The 21,214-nt window shown below is 36.0% G+C and overlaps 2 protein-coding genes across 4 annotated transcripts in view; both read left to right on the top strand.

Annotated features, from left to right (window-relative positions):
- Positions 1-9,634: 9,634 nt before the first annotated feature.
- On the top strand, positions 9,635-20,017 carry LOC109210284 (DNA repair protein RAD4). 3 transcript variants are annotated; one of them, XM_019373682.1, is made up of 15 exons: positions 9,635-9,761; positions 10,657-10,731; positions 10,874-10,998; positions 11,190-11,513; positions 11,613-11,705; positions 12,623-12,715; positions 12,799-12,900; positions 13,153-13,202; positions 13,761-14,456; positions 15,441-15,610; positions 15,680-15,753; positions 15,832-16,026; positions 16,125-16,277; positions 18,031-18,240; positions 19,316-20,017. In XM_019373682.1, the coding sequence occupies exons 1-15, from the start codon at positions 9,719-9,721 to the stop codon at positions 19,709-19,711; spliced, it is 2,799 nt and encodes a 932-aa protein (XP_019229227.1). In that variant the 5' UTR covers positions 9,635-9,718; the 3' UTR covers positions 19,712-20,017. The 3 variants fall into 3 exon arrangements, with proteins under 3 accessions (XP_019229227.1, XP_019229226.1, XP_019229228.1); XM_019373681.1 differs by lacking the exon at positions 9,635-9,761 and adding an exon at positions 9,923-10,080; XM_019373683.1 differs by lacking the exons at positions 9,635-9,761; positions 10,657-10,731 and having other exon boundaries at positions 10,881-10,998; positions 11,194-11,513.
- Positions 19,852-21,214, top strand: part of LOC109210278 — a 4,356-nt gene continuing 2,993 nt past the window's right edge. Inside the window, exon 1 of the mRNA XM_019373676.1 lies at positions 19,852-19,922. Within this exon, the coding sequence (XP_019229221.1) occupies positions 19,852-19,922 (71 nt within the window). The remainder of the gene's footprint in view (positions 19,923-21,214) is intronic.

Below are 21,214 nucleotides of genomic sequence, written 5' to 3'. Positions count from 1 at the left end.
CTCACGTTATTCTTGCCATCTCCAGGGTCCTCAAGGGACCAGGGCTAGTTGGCTTGCATCTATGGTTCCTTTCTCGCCTGTTTCAGGCCATTCCAGTGTGATTCTGAGTAAGATCGTCCTATATTGACTACAATCTATGGGTTTCTAATCATGTTTCTTCACCTCTGTATGGTCCTCTTCGAAACCCTAATTTCTTTTTCTGAACCTCTTAGATCTGTACAGATCTGAGATGATTTGGACTTGTTTCATGTGAGTTTTACAACAACCATGAGATTCTTTACAAGAATCGTATGATTTTCAATTGATTTTCATATTTTTCTAAACTAGGGTTTCCGGAATTTCTTTTTACAAAATTGTTGTTATTTTTTTTCAGTTGTTTGATTCTTCTTCTTCTCTATATTGTTTGACTTGTATTNCGGAATTTCTTTTTTTACAAAATGTTTGATGATTTTTGTTTATGTTTTGACTGATTTTGTAAGTTTGCTACAACATTAACTTGCTTGTACTGAAAGCCCTAATTTTTTGAGGTTCTTCGTTTGGTTTCTGAGTACTGGTATATCGACCGTGCTCTTGCTTTGGGTTATTGTGATTTCTTGTGATTTTCTCGCCCTAATATGCTTCTACTGAATTTCTTAGTTCGACCTTTCACTGATTCTATATGCTTGTGTTCATCCTGACTATTCATGTTAAGACCTGTATCTTTCTCCTTGAATCAGTGTCGTTTTAACCATTTGTTTTGATAAAGTTATGTGTCGAATCCTGACTATTCATGTCTTGCCTTATTATATATGCTAAACTTGCTGACTCTTTCATGACTTTCTCTTTGATTGAACCCTTGATTATTCTGAATTCCTTATTTCCTGATTTAATTTGAACATTTTCCCTTAAACTTTTGATTCTTACTTCTCTACTCGATTTGATTGAACCACTTGCCTTAATTAATTTTCCCTTGCCTTGTTTGTATTTTTGCTGATTCTTACTGATTGTTTTCTTAATTGAAACTTCTGTTCATTTACCCCTAATTACCTGCTCTATACCCAAAACTTACTTGATTCTTTTCCTTAAATACCTAGCATGCTTTCACTGTTGATTTGATTATCCCTTGATTAAGGGAAGGACTTGTTGATTTACATATGTGATTGATTCCACAAACTTCCCTGGTTTGCTACTTGATTGATCTCTTACCTTATTTTGTTAACCTTCTGACTACTATATATACCCCCTCTTATTTTAACTTCTAAACAACGAATAATAGTTCAAAACCACTACTTTTTTACACTCTAAAAGGATCTCTTTCTGCTCTCTTTGCTACTTGTGATCTTTGCCATTCTAGCCGGCTACAAGTCAAGGCTGGAAGTTGCACACTACCTTTCTCACATCTTGTGATTTTCATTCTTTAACTAGGTATGCTTCTGATTAATTTTTAAGAATCAAACCTATGTGTTTACTTACTGCTTTAGTTCATATGGCTTAAGTCTGTTCATGTTTCTGTCTACTGCTTATCCAAGCATGTCTAATATTGCCCATTCAAACATATAATTAGTATGTTTCCACTTTACTGGCTTGTTTGATGTCTTGTTTAGCATGTCTGCATATGTTTGGCCTAACTACTGTCTTTCCTAAACTCTGCTTCTATATAATTAGCATGCCTCCATTGTTAATACTTGCCCAGCATGCTCATTTAAGTCCTTGCCTGTTCTGTTTCATTCCTACTAAGTCAGACAATCCCTTTAAAGTAATTATAGCTGTGTGATGCATGTTTCTGCTGTGATCTTTGCTGCATATGTAGAACCCCCTCAAAACTCCTATATCCTGTCGTTTGTATGCTCCATTAAGAGATACCCTCTATGTTCCCAACCCCCTATCCCCTTTGTGTGAAAGTTGTTCCTGAAACTTGTTCTATGACTTGGTTCTGATTGCCAATTGTTTTCTTCACACTTTTCCTCAAAATGTTTCAGCACTAATGGTTTTCAAAAGTTCTTTTCAGTCTTAAGACATTTCTATTAAACTCTTTCAACTGTTATGCACTTCCACTTACTCTTAGAATACTAGGTTATGCCCCTCTGATATGTGTACTGCCTTGAGATCCTTGAGATCTCTCTGAATTTTGGCATGTCAGAGCTGGCCTTTCCACACTGCACAATAATCCGTTACTATTTGGGAAAGTCTGGGTGTGAGCACTGCTCAGGATCCTTGAGGTCCTTTGGGAACTCTGACACACTTGGACATGAAATTGGCTATGGCACTTTGGCATTTGAGGCTACTGGAGGCTTGAAAATCATTTAGGCCTGCTGCAGGCTCCCTAAAGATTAATTTCTATTTATTTCTGTAATTTATATTCAGTTCATCGGTCTGTAATAATTATTGTAAACAAACGGTGGGGTGTTTAGTGAAAAGGGAGGGTAGTATATATATTATGGGTAAAACTGGGTAGATACCATGCCTATAGGGTCGTGTTGATTCAAATGTGTTTGTTATGTTTGCTTTACTTCCACACAATTAGAAACCATGTCTATAGGGTCTAAATGGCTTTTAATAATTAGATACCATGCCTATAGGAATTAAAATCAGCTCTAATAGAAATCATGCCTATAGAACTTAAAACAGCTTAGTTAAAAAATCAGTTTAATCCACGTTTGTTTATTCTGAATTGGTTTAATTCTATTATCCTATCTGCTTCTTTAAATAAGTCTTCAAATACTACTTTAAATTAATACTGATAGAAAGCATGCCTATAAGATCTCAAGTTGTCGTTTGAAAATCGTTTTACTGTTTTACTGCATTCCTAATCAACATAGATATCATGCTCATAGGACATCACTGTTATACGCCTAGGCAAGCCTATAGGACTATTAAAATTCTGCAACCGTAAAATCGTGTTCTGCTATCTGCGATTGCTCATACTCAGCGAGTTTAAAATCAGTAGGCAAATGGACTCAGTTCTTTCACGCTTTGGTCCTAATTCAATACTGTATACTCTCAGCTCACCTAGATATCATGTTCTAAGATTTTCTGTCAAATACTTAAAAACAATCGTCTGAGACGTGCATTTGCTTGTTATGTTTGTGGAGGTAAATGTGAGCCTTTAGTTGTTTCTTTTTTTATAATACAGTCCTACTTGTTTTGTTTGACACCTAGACTTTTCTCCTTTAAACACCTTAGGATGATCTAGAACTACCTAAAATTAAAGGTCCTAAATACCTCCAAGGCCACAAGGAAGGGACGGGTAGTGCACGTATAGGATATCTTCCAAGGTTATTAGAACGCTTTAGGCTATGACGAAGGGGAGGGAATTGGGTAGTAAAGATGTGATGACTACGCGCTAATGCCACGTGTAGCCCCTCAATGAGGAGTGATTACCGGGCATTGTGTGGGTATGATCCTGTAGGATAACCAACCTAGGACCCATTTTCCCAACTCTCGTTGTTTAAATGAATTTACTTTTCTTTATATATGTGCAACTTGTTCAAAACCTTTTCTTTGTTTCATTACTTGAATGTCAAAACATGCCTTTACTTGTAAGTACGTGGTAAAACTGTTTATCTGTTTATTTGACTAATTCACATGAGTATAAGTTCGGCCGGGACCCACCGTTGTGGACAGCGAGGGGTGCCTAACACCTTCCCCTCAAGGTTATTTCGAGCCCTTACCCTAAATCTATGGTAATGCAATCTAGTCCATGAGTTAATTGCTCAAGGTACCCTAACGCACCATAATTCGTTAGGTGGCGACTCTTCAAAAACCCAATTCCTAAAAGGAAAAGAGTTATTCCCCCATGGAAATGTCAAAACCCGGACGTTTTTCGTGGAGGGAAAAAAGGGGCGCGACAACATATATTGAAGAAATAGAGATTCTTCAAAAAATTCTCTTGTGCTGCTTATTCTCATGATATACCAGTTAAGGTTGAGATTGAATCCCTTGATATCTGGAACGAATAAAAGGTGATATATATGTATGGGCCCAATCACCTGCCATGTGGACCATTTACTATTACATAATTTTAATAGATGCATATATTCTATGGTCACATGTGCATTTGTTATCAACTTGCAGTTTGGCTTTTGCAAGGTTGCTTGCTCAAATTATTAGAGCACAATTTCAGAATAAAAATTATGATAATTTATCTTGATAATGCTGGTTTAAATCCAAGTTGGTTTAGCAGAAACTGTATGCCTCAATCAAGCTAAACCATTGGTTATGAGAATAAAACTCCCAAATCAAAATTTGGTATGAGATATATTATTTAATATACAACAGCACTTGTACGCATCTAGCCAACAAGTTATGATAAATTCTCCCTATCTTAATTGGTTCGGGGTCAAGAACCAAATAATTTTTATCTAGAAATATGGATGTGCTATATGATTTAATTATCCCACCACAATATATAAAGATGGGTTCCCAAAGAAGGTCGGAAAATGTATTGGTGATCCCAGCATTAGGGGGAGAAAATGGGCAGCTGAAAAAGTAAAACATGGAATGAATTATTATGAGTGCACCTAGATCCTCGTACAAGAAAATGTGAACTTGAAGTTCAAGTGATAATTCATTTGAAAAATATTGCTAGACGCATTTGCTAACCCAAAGCTAAATGTTATATATCAGCTGCTAATGCTCCAAATAGAATAAAGTCCGTGATGGACATAGTCTATGGAACACATGAACCGTAATAGACTAATCAGTTCCAAAGATAAAACTCCTTGAAGAAGGAGATGAGCAAATGATAAAGATGGTCATACTAAGGAGGCACGTGATCTATAAGAGCACCACAACATAACACTTTATAAGACCTCATGAGAGAGGCTCAGGTACCTGAAACTATTGAGATCTCGATAAGTTATGTCTTTATTTGATTGGTGATGGAACCGATATAGAATGATCGTCAACAACATTGTTGATATAATGTAGCATTCATATTATTAATATTGACGAGGATCTTGAGCTCAAATCTGTCATGGAATTTGGACAGATAAATAATTGGCCAAATGAAAAGTACGGAATAAAATTGACTTCACCTGAAAAATGTAAAGTTGGACAGATAGTCCCAACACCTGAAGGTGAAATGAAAAATCAAGTCTATAGACATAAAGACGACTTGTACCACAAGATTTTTCGTAAATATATCTGGCTAGAACCATAAGTATAACAATATGCTAGCGAGTTATAGTTTTATTCCTATGTGGAGATATTAGAATAAATTAGTGTTATTTTTTAAAAGGAATACTTGATGTAGATTTATTTGTTCTAACAAATATTGCCAGGATTTTGTTGCTTATGCAAATGCAGACATTTTCTTGAAGTTCGTTCTTCAAACAATCTATTTGCATGTGAGAGTACTGCCATATTATCATTTTACAAGGTAGTTAATTGTTGATACTTATTCGGGTCATGCCAAGATAAGCAACTGATAAAGCAAGGGACTCAACACACAACAGATGTGTGACTTTTCTTTGAAGAGAAGATTCCAATAATACTGAAGATAATGTTGTTTGCTTATATCAATTGGAAGAAGGATATATTGAAGGTAACAAAATAAAGCACATTTCACCAAGGTTCTTCTCAGACATGATCTTCGACAGATTGGTGATATAGACGTTCAACAAATTTATTTGATTGATACTTTGGTGGATCTATTCAATGAATCATTACCAACCCCAGCATTCGAGAAGATGGTATACGGGATTGGAATGCGTCACTTCCGAAAAGTAAAGTGATGTTTTCATCATGGGGAATAAGATACGCGCTGCACTCTTTTTTACTTAGCTGAGGTTTTATGCCATTGGTTTTCCTAGCAAGGTTTTTAACGAGGCAGCAAACAATGGGTATTACAAGATATATGTACTCTTTTTCCTTCACTAAGATTTTTCCCCACGGGATTTTTTTAGTAAGGTTTTAACGAGGCACATTATTATGGACATCCAAGGGGGAGTGTTATAAAATACAATTATAGTGGATGTCCATAACCACCAAATGAGTAATACCCACTACTCTTCTCCATCATCTCCATAATTCCACTACTCTAATACTTATGGAGCTATTGTTGTAACTCGCATACCTCCCCCATTATCTTCCACCGTGATCTCAAGTGCTTAATGGCATATTTATGGAATTCTTTTGGTATACCTCTATGCAGTACTATAAATAGAGGATGATAAGTCATTTTCTAACACACTTGAAATACTTGAAAGAAATAAGAAGCTCTCATCTCTTGCCCTCTACATTCTTGTCTATTTTCTTGTTTCATATTATTACTTTGAGCTAAGTTTCTTAACAGCAATCACTTACTGCGATTTATATGTCCCAATCTTCCAATGTTTTATACTCAATCCGTTCTCTTTTACTTGGCATGTATACTAAAAATAGATTTTCATTTTTACTTGTCACTTTAGACATATCAAGAGAAGATAATTTTCTTTCCTGTTATACCCACAGTATTTATTACTCATTTCAATTTATTTTCTCAAATCCGATAAAGTATGCATCAATTAATATGGATATCATGGTAAATTATGCAATTTATTTAGGCGAAATATATAAACGGTCCCTTGAAGTTGTCCTCAACGATCATACAAACACTTCAATTGATCCATTTACCATTTAGACACTTCAAGTGGCTATTAAATGTATCAAGCAAGCACTCGAGTGCAACACACCATGAGCGTGAGTTACACTTGCCAATGACATGTAAAATGAACCAATTAAAAATGCCACGTATTATTTGCAATAAAAAAAAATTAGACACGTGTAATATTAAAAAAAAAGACATTGAAAGAAAAATGCAAGGAAAATACATTCTTCCTTTCTTTGAGCTAGACCAACGCCCCCCCCCCACCCCCCACCCCCAAAACATATTCTTCTTCCTNCCCCCTCACCTCCTTTCACTTGTGTCATCCCAAATACAGAACTCAACCCTTCTTCTTCCGTCATCTCTTGCCAAAAATAGAACCCTCAACCCACCTTTCACTTATGTCTTCCATCTAATCATCGTGCCTTTCTGTAACCGAATATCGATTTGGAGGCTCCAGATCTTCTTGAACTGGTGAAGGTTTTGGGTGGTCGAGTTTTGAGATCGGGTCGGGTCTGGAGAGGCTTGCTCTGGGAAACGAGGTGGTGAAGGAATTTGATGATGGATCTGAGTAAGCTAATGAAAGAGTCGTCGCAGTCGTCAGAATTGGTGGCGGAGATGACCTGGTCGACCTGGAGGCGGAGCATCTGCTTGAGGACATGTGTGGCCCTGTGTAAGAATGCAGGGACCTCAATTTTGTAGTTTGGTTTGCAAGTTCCTTATCAGTTGTTGCAGAGGATGGTGGAGAAAAATCGGAGAAGAAAGAGGTATGAATTAGGTGGGGTCCATATTGATTTTAGGGAGAAAAAAAAGATAGTTAATTTTGAAGAGATTCACGCGCTCATATATGAGTGTAACACACAAATTTTGCCTGTCAGCGTGAGGGGTTTAAGAGATACAGTTCTTCCAAGCAGAGGTGTCTGTCTGGTCATATGCCAAGTTAAGGTGTTCAAATGATCGTTTGTGACAACTTAAGGGGGCGCTTTATGTATTTCGCCCTTCATTTATTATTTCTTAAGAGGAGTGAAAAGTCAAAGCGTGCCAACTAAAAGTGAACGGAGGGAGTAAGTCGCATATAAAGTCTGTTTGACCTAAGCTTTTAGAAGGTAAAAAGTACTTTTACGTAGAAATATAAGCAGAAGAAGTAGCTTCTTCCCAATTTATTTTTTTTAAAAAAAAATAAAGTTTTTAAAAGTTTGGCCAAATAGTAGTTGTTGCTCAAAGTATTTTTTTTAAATTAATTAGTTGAACACAAACTAATTTTACCCAAAAGTACTTTTTAAAAAGTTAATTTTAAGAAAAACAATTTTCAAAATAAGTTAAAGCGTAAAAGTTTGGTCTAACATGCTATTAGTATAGTTGCAGCACCTGTCTGAGACAGCTAACAGAGTGTGTTTAGCTGTGATTTCAATATTGTTCGTTGGTGATTAATAGTATATCTTAGTTACCAAAGAAAGGACAATTGATCAATGTCAATTTCATCACAAGAGTTGGTTGGCTAGCCTACCAAAAGTAAATGCAGCAATTAAATTAAATAGAAACTGTTTTTAATTTGTATATCAAATGAAATCTTTTGTTATTTAAGCTGTCCAAATAATAAAATTTCTTCTATGAAAATTAAAAATGAAGACAAAATGGTATTTCATATGAGTTGGAAACACGACTTATGAGTCGCAAATATCAAATGCGATAACTTATATTTTTGAGCAGAATCATAAGCAGTTTATGAAAAGCAGAAAAAAGTAGTTGCTCTCCAAAAACATTGTTTTGAAAGTAGAGAAAAATACACTTAGAAGTACTTTTTAAAATATTGGTCAAACACTAATTGCTGCTCAAAATTGCTTTTTAAATTAATTAGCCAAATACAAACTAATTTTCATCAAAAATACTCTTTTGAAAAATACTTTTGAGAAAACACTTTTCGAAATAAGCTGATTTTAGAATCTTGCCAAACAAGCTAGCAAGTGTTTGAAACAACTAACAGAGTGTGGTTAGCCACAATTTTTATATTTTATATCGTTTACTGGTGATTGATAATATGTTGTAGTTACCCAAAAATAAAAAGGATAATTAATCTATGACAATTTCATCACAATATTTGGTTGGCTAGCCTACCAAAAGTAAATGCAGCAATTACATCAAATAGAATCCGTTTTTAATTTATAAATAAAATGAAATCTATCTTATTTAAGTTGCCCAAATAATAAAGTTTCTTGTAGGAAAGCTAAAAATGAAGACAAAATGGTATTTCATATGAGTTGGCTTTAGAGCTAACATGGTGTAATACATAGTTTCGACTTAGATCCAATATGCTAAGTATATTCATACAAATTGGTCAATTGACTCAAAAATAGAGGACAATGTATATAAACTTTCATTATTCTATAAATTAAATGTCTTATTTTCATCGAATATAAAAAGAAATATGTCATATGTGCTTAAGTTTTTGTTCTTGTTAACTGTAAAAAAGAAACTTGTATTTTCATAAACTAAGACAAATTATTTTTCGTAAAATTTTAACTCGATTTTCTTTACATATCGTTACATGTCGTGTTCATAATGTGTTGTATTATACTACATTGTATTGTATTTGTTTTGATAAATACAATATTTGATAGATTGTATCGTTTGTCGTCGTTTCATGATGTCACACACCAACAATATGAATAAGAAACTTATAATATTACATTAAAAAGTAGGAACGGAGTAATATTATTATATAAAAAGATACAATAAGGATAAAATATAATTATTTATTAATAAAAAGGACAAGATGAATAAAAAACCAAGAGGCAACGACGCGATCACACCAAATCAATCATTACGTAACGATAACGATGTAGTGGTACTTTTATCATTACGTAATGATGAATTTACAATAAAATTTAAGTAATAATCAAAATAAATATTATATTTAAAATAAATATACGATACAATACAATATGTAACAAACGTTGTTAGTTCATATTAGTGCCATTAATAATGGAAAATAATTATAAATAAAAGAAGATTGACTAAAATAAAAAAAAAAAAAGAAAAAAACACAATTTCCCTTCTTTCTTCCCGGGTTTGGGAATTTCATAGGTTTCAACCGTAAGCATATAGCGCGCGCCCCTTCTTCTTCTATTTCCTATTGCTCCATTGATCGAAAAAATGCGAACCAGAAATCAGGCAAAACTACAGAATCAATCAACTGGTATGTTTCCTAACTCTTCAACCAAACCAAAAAAAAAGAAAAAAAAACAAGAATGCATAAAAATTCAATCTTTCCACTATTGTTTTACAGTTTTTGCTAGTTTTATCCTCTTTTTTTTAACTACCCCATTATTGGATTCTTTCATATTTCTCTTTGGGTTTCACTTTAGTTACTGTTAAAGTACACAAGATGACACCAAAACATAATCAAGAATGCATACAAATTCAATCTTTGATTCTTCTTTTTCACAATTTCAGCTTATTTCTCCTCTTGTTTAACTACCCCTTTATTGGATTATTTAATCTTTATTTGCTAGTTGGTATGTTTTCCTTAACCACACTACATGTTACTAAAACACAACCTGACTGCATAAAATTTCAATTTTTAGATGTTTGTTTCACATTTTTTTGCTTCTCTAGTCCTTCTAACAACCCCTTTTTGAGGTTCTTTCATGTTTATTTGCTAGTTATTTTGGGTGTGTTTTACTTATGTAACCCTTTATTGGTTTGGGTTATAGCTTGTAGAAAATGTAGTTTAAGTGAAAACAGGCAGACCATCCAAGGCTTGTTTTTTCATTTTCAGTTTATGGAATATCTCCATGATAAGTAATTTCTTTTTGTCTGCCCCAAGTAGAGTCTTACTCTAAAATGTAACATTCATGAAACTTTTCAAATGAGAAGGGGAGCCGGCGTAACTGGTAAAGTTGCCTCCATGTGACCAGGAGGTCACGGGTTCAACCTGTGGAAACAGCCTCTTTCAGAAATGCAGGGTAAAGCTGCGTATAATAGACCCTTGTGGTCTGGCCCTTCCACAGACCCCGCGCATAGCGGGAGCTTAGTGCACCGGGTTGACCCATAAAACTTTTCAAATGACTAGTGATTTCCATTTTGGACAGCAAATGAAGAATCCGTGAAACACTGCGCTGAGATGGAGAGCCGAAGCGGCTGCAAAGATAGAGCCAGTGACAATGGTTTGTTATGTTGCAATCATTCATTATTAATATTAACTTTAACACCTCTTGATAAGTACTTTAAACATGTATTGACAGTAACAGTAGAGTTTTGAGTTCTTGAAGGTTGAAACTACAGTAATAATAACATGCTTGATTTCAGAAACTCTTGCAAACATATCTCGAGGTGCAGTGGGGAAACTTTTGAAACGAGTCAACAAGTCACGCGGCTCTCGGGGTGTGAACACAGATGATAGTTACCTATGCAAAAAAGATTCTACGGGCAAGGTTTGTTCCTTTCTTGCGCTATCTCTTCAGTTAGGCAATGTAGTGAGTGAAACACTTCCTTCAGCAAGAATTATTTAACCCTTTTTTTTCGTAATGCTAAAAAATCATGTGTTTTCTTAGTGTTGATGATTTAGGCATGAACTGCATTTGAACAATGCATTTCGTGATTGTTCTTTTGTTTATATGTATAGCCAGAGACCGGATCAAAGAAGACAGAAACACAGCTTACCGGCACTACAGTTGCAAGGACTACATTAGATGCTGAATGTTGCACTAGAGATGTGTTACAAAATGTGCCATCGGAAGTGGAAAATGAAGGTACAGATGTTCAGTATCAGAGTATCGAGAGGGAAGATGAACTTGATGGTATTGATTGGGAAGACGGTTCAGTTCATACTTTGAAGTCCGAAAGCAATATTAATGAAGATACAATCAATGGTGTGACTGTTGAGTTTGATGCTCTGCCTGATTCTAGTAAACAGAAAACAGTACGCCGAGCAACTGCAGAAGAAAAGGTGGTTTGAATATCACAGAGAAATATGAATGCCATGATCTAACAGTTTAGGCCCTTGTCGGACGTGCATCAATTATACTTTCCCCCCCTTAAATTGCAGGAATTGGCTGAGGTTGTGCATAAGGTTAACTTGCTTTGTTTACTAGCAAGGGGCAGGTTGGTAGATAGTGCTTGCAATGATCCTCTTATCCAGGTTGTTTCTTATTCCTGTAGCATGATATTCTTCCCCAAATTGTCATCGATATTAGCATGTAAAATGTGTATGTGCTAAACCTCCTATCAACTATCTTACTGGATTGTTGTTTATTCATAAACTGAATGCACCCCTACCTACCCAGGCTCCAAAAAAAAGAAATAGAAGATAAAGAAAACAGGAAAGGTTATTCCAGCTTTGGGGAATTGAGGAATTCTTTGTTAAGCAGCAGTATAATTCTCTATTAGTCAACTCGATATAGAGGGGATGGGGAAAATAATGAAACAGAAACGAGGGAGTGAGATGACGTTACTTTTTAGAAGTCGTGTCCGGAATTTTTCTTCACAAGTTTCTGAAATCATGGAGATTAGAATACACACACATATTTTAAACTTAGAGAGACTTAAGTTAGTTTTGGGGAGTATTTGAATGGGTGAGAAAATTAGAAATATGTAGAAAATTGTAGGAAAATCCTATTTGATGTCCAACTAGATTTGTCATCCTTCACCTTTGTTGCTGACGTGCTGTTATGGTTGTGATATGTGTTAAACTTCAAGTTTTGGAAATTTAAAATCTCTATATGACTCTTACTCAAAAAAAAATAAATGAATCTCTATATGATTCTACAGCACATGATCATTGAGGACTTTATAGCTATGGATACATAGTCTTAGATAATTCCAGCTCTAATTATGTGTTTTTTTGGGTATCTCATTTATTTATGAAATTAAAATTTGACTTAGCATGACTTTTCAAAAAAAAAAAAACATTGATCTTTGACTTAGCATGCTTTAGCCTCTTCTGTGTGCATGATATGGAAATGCTGGTGAATTTTTGGCCTTTTAAAGCATTCCCTCCAAGTACTGATACTTATGGGAGGAAAACAGTAAGATATAAGATTATACTTATTTTGCCAGGCTTCTTTACTTTCGCTGCTGCCAGCACATCTGTTGAAGTTAACAGATGTTCCAAAACTTACTGCAAAGGCTCTAACTCCTCTTGTCAGTTGGGTATGTGTTTTATTTTATCATCATAACTGCCCTTTGATATACAAGTTTTGTTCCTTTCGTTCACCTTTTACCACTGGTTGCAGTTCCACAGTCATTTCTGTGTTAGAGGTGCAAGTGATACAGAGAAGTCATTTCATTCAGCTTTGGCATCAACTCTCGAGTCTCAGGAAGGGACCTCAGAAGAAGTATGTTTTTGCATTATAAGTGTTTTCTCGTTTTCCTGTCCTTAGCCTAGCTTTTTCATAACATCATGTCTTAAAAAAAAAGATCCTTCAGATCTGATGTAATATCAGGGTTAATTGCAAAACTTTGGAACTTACCTATTTAAAAGCATAGTTAGAGGCTGTGCAGGTTTTTATGTCTTGATAGAAGAAACAGTGTTTAGTATATTGCCCATTGATCTGAGAAACATCCCTTTTTGTTTTTCATTATTACAGGTTGCTGCATTGTCTGTAGCACTGTTTAGGGCTTTGGATCTTACGACCAGGTAAGCTGCAATATTCCCTTTAAACTATGAAGTGAATTGTGCAGAGCATTTAAACTCCAAATCTGTCTCCAGTCAGTTGAAGTATTGTTATTCCTTGTCTTCCCCAGTTGTATTAAGTGATTTCTGTTTTCTCTTTTTCCCCACATATTTTTGGTTAGTTGCTAGAGCTATTGCATGGTGATGTTAACACAATTAGCAGCGAACTGTCTATTCTTGGAGTAAGGAAGTGCGTAAATATAACCTAGCTAAGTGCTGACAATTCAAATTCCCTGTGGCTTTTGACACATGTTGGAAGTCCTTTTCTGCGCCACTTTTATTTTGGTAACAAGCGGCATGAGCTGGGAAGTTAGGTGACAATCTTGCACCGGAAACTTCCCTTTTCTACAGTTTCTTTAATGCATTTCGAACATGAAAACCCCCTGGTGACATACCAAAAAGGACAATCTAAGCTGCTTATTTTTCTATGCTCAATCTTGCAAGCTTTGGGAACGCCCCAAAGCTTGCAAGTTTTTTATCTCATGAGAAATTACCTTAAAGATATGACGTCATTCATTGCAGGTTCGTATCAATCTTGGATGTGGCTTCCTTGAAGCCTGAAATTGAGAAACCATATCCCTCTGGTCAATCCCCTAGCAAGGCTGGTAGCGGGATATTTAACTCTTCGACATTGATGGTGGCTGCACCAAAGTATTCTCCTCTCTCTCCTGCTAAATCTTTGGCCGATGGCAAGCATAACAATGGCAAGGCTAGAGCAACTATTACAGATAAGTCTGATAAAAGAATGTCGCCATCAACATCAGATGCTCAGCGTGATGCTAATGATGAATGTATTATGAAGAGAGAGCGTCCAAAGAGAAAAGGGGATCTTGAATTTGAGATGCAGTTGGAAATGGCTCTTTCTTCCACCGCAGTTGAAATTGTTAGGAACACTATGGTCTCAGAACTGGCGGATGTACAAAGTACTTCATCAAATGTATCACCATTCAAAAAGAAGAAAATTAAAGCAGAAGAGTGTTCGACTTCCTCTCATGGAATATCAACTGCTGTTGGATCTAGGAAAGTAGGGGCGCCTCTATACTGGGCAGAGGTCTATTGCAGTGGTGAGAATCTGACGGGGAAATGGGTGCATGTTGATGTTGTAAATGCAATTACCGATGGAGAGCAAAATGTGGAAGCTGCAGCTGCTGCATGCAAATTGCATTTACGATATGTTGTTGCTTTTGCTGGAAATGGAGCTAAAGATGTTACACGCAGGTTTCAATTTCTTGCTGCTTTGGTGTTCCAAATTTCATTGGCTTCTGTAGTTTCTCTTAGATTTGGTTTTGTTAATCATTGTTTTTATATATAATCTTAGTCATGTTATCTGCAGCATGATGCTCCTCTTCATGCATTTATAATTTAAATTTCTAGATTTGACCTAGTGACTATGTTTTGTCCATCTTGATTTACTCCTTGGTCTTATTACTATAAAATTACTTTTGTCATACCATCATAGTGTCACAGGCAGAATCTTAAAGAGTTGTTTCTTTCCCCTGTCATTTCCCCCTCATTTTATCCCTTCCCTACATAGACGACGTGCAAGCCATGAGGTCTGAGGTTTATAATTTGTTGCTCAATCATCATTGTCCTCATCATTTTGTTTATGATTCTAATTAGGACAAGTATTATTATTATTATTATTATTATTATTATTATTGTTATTATTATTATTATGTATTTATTTGTTTTGTTCCAGTTTTAAACTGAGATAGCACTTCAGTCGCATAAACTAGTTAATGATTAAGCAAAATAATGAGGAATATTTTGGCGAAATTCTAGGGAAAGAGAAATAGGGCATCCTAATAAACAAAACATCTATGTTGTCACATGGTAACTATTTGTGGGAGATGGTAGGTTTCTCCTGCTGAACCTATACTCTTCCATTACCATCGTATTATTATTATTATTATTATTATTATTATTATGGTTGTAACCTATACTCTTCCATTACCATCATAGGTATTAAAAAAGAAGTGCGTGCCTCCTCACCACAGCAAAATTTGGTAATCAATTCAGAAGCTTTTAAATAAATTGGAAGAGTTGACTTATAAGAAACAACAATGACAACTATTTCCTCAGTCCCAAACAGTAGGGGTCGGCAATTGACCTTTAAATCACTATTAAAAAAAGGGAAGATTCTGTAAGAATTAAACTACATTGGTGGATGCATCTGTGTAATGTCTTTCATTTTCTTGTCAGGTACTGTACAAAGTGGTACAAGATAGCATCTGAACGAGTCAACTCAATTTGGTGGGATGCAGTATTGGCACCATTAAAGGAGTTGGAGTCCGTGGCGACCAGTGATGTTGTTCATTTGAGACAGGAAACTTCTGATGAAAGCAAGAAAACAGAAGTAGCACAATCAACAGGTATGCTGGATGTGCATGAACATAGCGAGAAAAATTGTGCAGAATACTCAACAAGGAATTCTTTTACAGCAACCAGGAGCTCTCTCGAAGATATGGAGTTGGAAACTAGGGCACTGACTGAACCTCTTCCAACAAATCAACAGGTATAACAAACACAAATATTCACTAAAATTTGACTACATTGCACTGATAGATTTGTTTTGAACTTATTTGCTCTGCAGGCTTACAGAAACCATCGGTTATACATAATTGAAAGATGGCTTAACAAGTATCAGATTCTTTACCCCAAAGGACCTGTATTAGGTTTTTGTTCTGGTCATCCAGTATACCCACGATCCTGTGTACAAACACTCAAAAGAAAGGAAAAATGGTTTCGTGAGGGGCTCCAAGTGAAAGCTAACGAGATCCCTGCAAAGGTTTTTGTCTGCACATAAATCTTTTATTCACCTACAATATGATTTTTGATTGTCCACAACTCTGCAAGTACCTTAATCTGCTTTGCTTTTACGGTCAGGTTCTGAAGCATTCTGGAAAGCAGAACAAAGAACAGGATGTTAAAGATCATGATTATGGCGAGGAAGATTGTGGAGGAACTGTCGCCCTCTATGGACAGTGGCAAACTGAACCACTGTTTCTTCCTCCTGCAGTAAATGGCATTGTACCTAAGGTGAAGCCTTCTAAGTGATAGAAGTACTGAGAAAGTTGAGATTCATTTGGGATTTGACATTTTATGCTAATTTATAAGCATTATACTTCACGAGTGCACGCTTAAATAGGAATAGGTTATGACTTGTTTTATGGCGGAAACAATGAGAGAATAGAGGACACAAAGGTTTTCTGATTGGTGAGAGTAAGGAAGAAAGTAGGAGGTTGAATGGATTTTGCTTAGCACATTCTTTGACATGTTCCACGCCCATTATGTTTTGGTTTTAGGTTATTCTGGTGCTAAGTTACAAAAGTAGCTAATTGGGTTAATGATTTTACCTATTTCTTGTGAAGAAGAAGGGACAGGGAGTAGCGGAAGGGTATATGCATATTCATGTTCCACCTATAAAGCTTTGGTTGGAGAAGGGAAACAGAAATAATCTTTCTGCACTTGTTTTTCTTGGTGTAAAGTGAGTGATGCCGATGCCGACAATCGTGTTTCAGTTTTTACTGTCCTTTTTTTGGGGTGGGGTGAGCGGCATCTCTGAGTCCTGTCTTTTCCTTCTGACCTTCATGACATTTGCTGCAAGCAGTGGTTTTTGGTGATAGCAAAAGTAATACAATTTTGTTCAGATATGTGTGTTGGTGGGTATTGCACATTTTGGCCAGGGCACGGCAACAAAATAAGATTAATATTTGTTTGGGCCGTGCTTAGGATAGAGTATTTACAGTTTTTTCCCATCTGAGAATCTTCATCTGCTCTAAGTGGGTGCAAGCTAGAGTCTTATGTTAGCTTAGTTGTTCAAAAGATAGTCTCTTTGCCCTTTGCATCTTCATCTTTTCAAAAGCCCAGATCTGCATTAGTCCTATTTCGGGTTCAAAGCCTCTTCACTAAAGACCTTTTTTATCCTTTCACAACATGATGTAAAGCTATGGATTTCTTTTGACTATAGCGTATAAACCTTGTTTTATCCATCTGGTTTATGAATCTCTCATATGGCCAATTTTCATTTCTCTGTCTTCTCCTTCTGTTTAAAAATATTTCTTTTGATATAAAGAGTTAAGAGGCAGAGGCATGTGCCTTATTCGAGTCGGACAGATTTGATGTATTTCGCAGCTTCCATTGTCATCATTCCCTCTTCCTTTGCATTTCTCTCCCAACTGAGGTAATTTCTTTTTTCCCCTTACTTCTTGACCTTAATAAACATGATGAGAAACAACTTCAGGATCTACATGGATAAGTCATCATGCCATATAAGAGAACAGATTTTGAAGAATTTCAATATTTTGTGTATATTTAAAGGAAATTTGTTAACATCCTTAAAGTGTGTGTAATCAGTCCAAATTGTACATTTGCAATTTGAAACTTTGAAATCTCTTCTGCTAGAATGTTCAGTTAAACAGCTCTTAGTTGCATGTTATCTGCATATGATGAGTCGAAAAGTACAAGGCTTCAATCTGGAGAATAAGCTGTTCTGTTAAATTTTCCTCTTCAACTACACTCATTGACAACCTTCAACTTTTGGTTTTGTTTCATTTGTTGGCTTCTTGAGATAGTTTCATCGAGCAGTTGCTCAAGAATGTTATCAGTCCCTGTTCACACATTAGACATGTTACATTTATATGTACACCGTTTTGCTTCTTTTCCTTTGTGTAGCAGATGGAATAATCGGTTACTAGATTTATCTCCTCAATATTTTGGTCTATTGGCCGATCTTGTCTCTATGGTTGGTTTTGGCTAGGAAGTGACAGTTGGTATGTGGTTTTTTTTCTAGAATGAGCGTGGTCAAGTGGATGTCTGGTCCGAGAAGTGCCTTCCACCGGGTACAGTCCACTTGAGATTGCCAAGGTTGGTTCCTGTTGCTAAAAGGCTAGAAATTGATTTTGCACCTGCTATGGTTGGATTTGAATTCCGGAATGGTCGAGCTCTACCTGTATATGAGGGGATTGTGGTGTGTACGGAGTTCAAGGATGCAATTCTCGAGGTAAATAATTGCATAACTGGAATAAATTTCATTGCTTGCTTACATATTTTTGACGTCCTTTGTAATGGGGGACCAATCATGTTCTGGGTAACTTCACATTCTTCATCTCTTCTGAGTCCTCATTGTAAAATTGGTCATACTTAAGAAAGTACCTGGAATACTTATCCCGTATTGCAATCAGATAAATGATGCCAATTTTAGGTTGGCTTCTTTGCAAATTTAAGGAGGAAGGCAGAACAGAAAAATGAATGTAGGTGCTTTCTGTTTCTTTGCAAGTATTTATCGCTTGTACCAAATGCTTTGAACAATCGTGTTCTAGCACATTAGGTCACGGGTTTGAGCCGTGGAAGCAGCTACTAATGCTTGCATTAAGGTAGGCTGACTATATCACACCCCTTAGGGTGCGGCCCTTCCTCGCAACATGCGTGAATGCGGATGCTTTGGGCAAATGCGGGACGCTTTGTGCACCGGGCTGCCTTAAAAAAAAGGTGTTCCAGCACATTCTTTATTCGTGTTTTGGTGTACATGGAGGTCAAAGTTCCTCATGTCTCACTTTACTAGACGTATAGGACACCAACATATTTCTAATGTCTTCTCCTTTTCTTTTCAAGTTCTTGGTTGGTGGTGAAAGATAGAGAATAAAACAAATATATGATAGGATTGCTCTTTAGTCCCTAATGTGCAACAGTCAGTAGAGCTTATGGTTGGACTACCTTTCTTTTTTAGTACGGAACTGTACTTTGGGAAAATTTGATTTTGTTTAAAAATATTTATTGCGTCTCTAATTCGTATTCTTTCCTCCCCATGCATGTTCAAAATTTTCTTATCTTTGTTTATGCGGGTCTCCTGTCCATGCCAACTAAGTTTTCAATAAGGCCTATTTGACATAAATATACCAAAAGACTTCTCTGAAGTTTTGGCGCGCGCGCTCACACACACACACACACACACACACACACACTTGTCTCTGAAGTGCTTGAACGTTTTCTTTCTAACGCTATCAAACAATTCCAATTATTACTGTATTTGAAGCCATCCGGCAGAACTAATGTTGAATTTGTTGAGATGTTATCAGACATATGCAGAAGAAGAGGAGAGAAGACAGGCCAAAGAGAGGAAGAGGTCTGAAGCAGAAGCTCTTTCTAGGTGGTATCAACTTCTTGCATCACTTATTACCCGACAGAGGCTACACAATTGCTATGTGGACGGGGCATCCTCACAATCAGCTATCAATTTTGCAACATCCAATGATAAATCCTGCCTGCTAGCTCGTAGCACCGAGGATAAAAAAAAGACACCCGAATACCATCAAGAAAAATCTGAGATTGCGCAATCTAATAGTCCACCAACTGTGCTTGCAGAAGACCATGTGCATGTATTCCTAGTAGAAGATCAGACTGTTGATGAAGAAAGTTCAACAAGGACAAAACGTTGTCGTTGTGGGTTTTCAGTTCAATATGAGGAGCTGTAGTAGAACTTTTGAATCTCTCTATTTCATCTCGTGCAAATCGCGTTGTGAGTAGAGGTTGATGTAAAATACTAATGTATGTATCATCAGAACCCGACTTCTATGCTTATTTATTGCTTAGGGTGCCTATCCAAATTAAGAAAATGTCTAGCTTTTCATCACCAGTTTCATCTGGCTTTTGTATCAAGCTTTATGTGTCTGCTGTTGTAGTTCTGTAAATTGTGCTCTAGTTATCCTTTAGAAGTACACTATCCTGAAACAATTCAGCAGTTTGTGTTTCCTATATCTACAGATGGTCCTACTCTCGAAGACGGTGCATATGCATTATTTGAGTGAAAATAGCATGGGCTAGCCAGTTTTCGGATTGATAATTGAAAAATAGCCAGTGTTTGTAGAGTCATTGAAAAATAGCTACTATTCTAGCTGAAACACAGAAAGTTCTAGCATAATATACTGGATTATGGAGCTCATGCGTATAATTTTCCAGCATATTGTGTTGGAACTCCAGCACATTATGCTGAAATCTCATGTAAAAAGTTCAAACTCCAGCATATTATGCTGGAATTTTTCCGAATTTTTAAGGGTGTTTTTGTTCAGATTTTATCTTTACATGGAAAAGTGGCTAAATATGGATTGCTTTTGAAACTGTGGCTACATTAGGCTATTTTTTTCCCATTATTTGAATGGTTTTCGCTCATAGAAGTTGACATTTTCCCAAGTATATTCAAACACGATTTCAACTTTCAAATACTCTTTTTAGATTTCAGTTTCAATTACACATTTTTTTCAACTTTTGCCAAATTATGTCCTTTTCCAATATCAGGAAGGATAAAGTAAGAGGGACTTGGTTAAAATACATTTTATATTCTTGATCTACCAAAATTGCCCCAGTGTAGCTATTGGGATTGATTTATCCAAGAAAAGATTGAGAACTAAATAGGAAGGGTGAAAAAGATGGAGTGGCTTTGTGGTCCTTTACTTTTACCACAATAACCACGACAAGATTCTACAACTATACTAAAAGGAAACTCTGATGCTGGCCATATACCAATATATGATCTTTAAAGAGAATTTTTCGTAAAACACCACCTTTTAGTCCTAATTAGCTATTTATAGATACCCTTTGCTATATTACGTTTTATAGATACCTTTTATGTTTTTATACAATGTATTTCATGTATTTAAGCGGTTGTATTCATTAATACAACAAAAAAATAGGCGTAAAAACGGGAACTCCAGCTAAGTGTTATCTGTATTTAACTGTATTCAAGCGCAATTAATGTGAAATACAGTAACGTTTTTGCGCAAATTCTGGGAACTTAAACTTGTTAAAAACGGAAGGAAATCAAATCACATGATAGTCTCCTAATTTAACTCAAATAACTAAAACGAGTACACATTAATCTGTATTCTGCTCAAAGAAAGCAACTCAGAAACGTGAAAAGAAGGAAAAACCAAGAGCAACATCTGTTCGAAACTTCTTCTAATTCTTCTTCTTCCTTTTTG

Source organism: Nicotiana attenuata, unplaced genomic scaffold (genome assembly GCF_001879085.1).
Source record: "Nicotiana attenuata strain UT unplaced genomic scaffold, NIATTr2, whole genome shotgun sequence".
Lineage (NCBI taxonomy): Eukaryota > Viridiplantae > Streptophyta > Magnoliopsida > Solanales > Solanaceae > Nicotiana > Nicotiana attenuata.
Note: the sequence above shows the minus strand (reverse complement) of the source record. Positions and strands in the feature narration are given on the sequence as shown.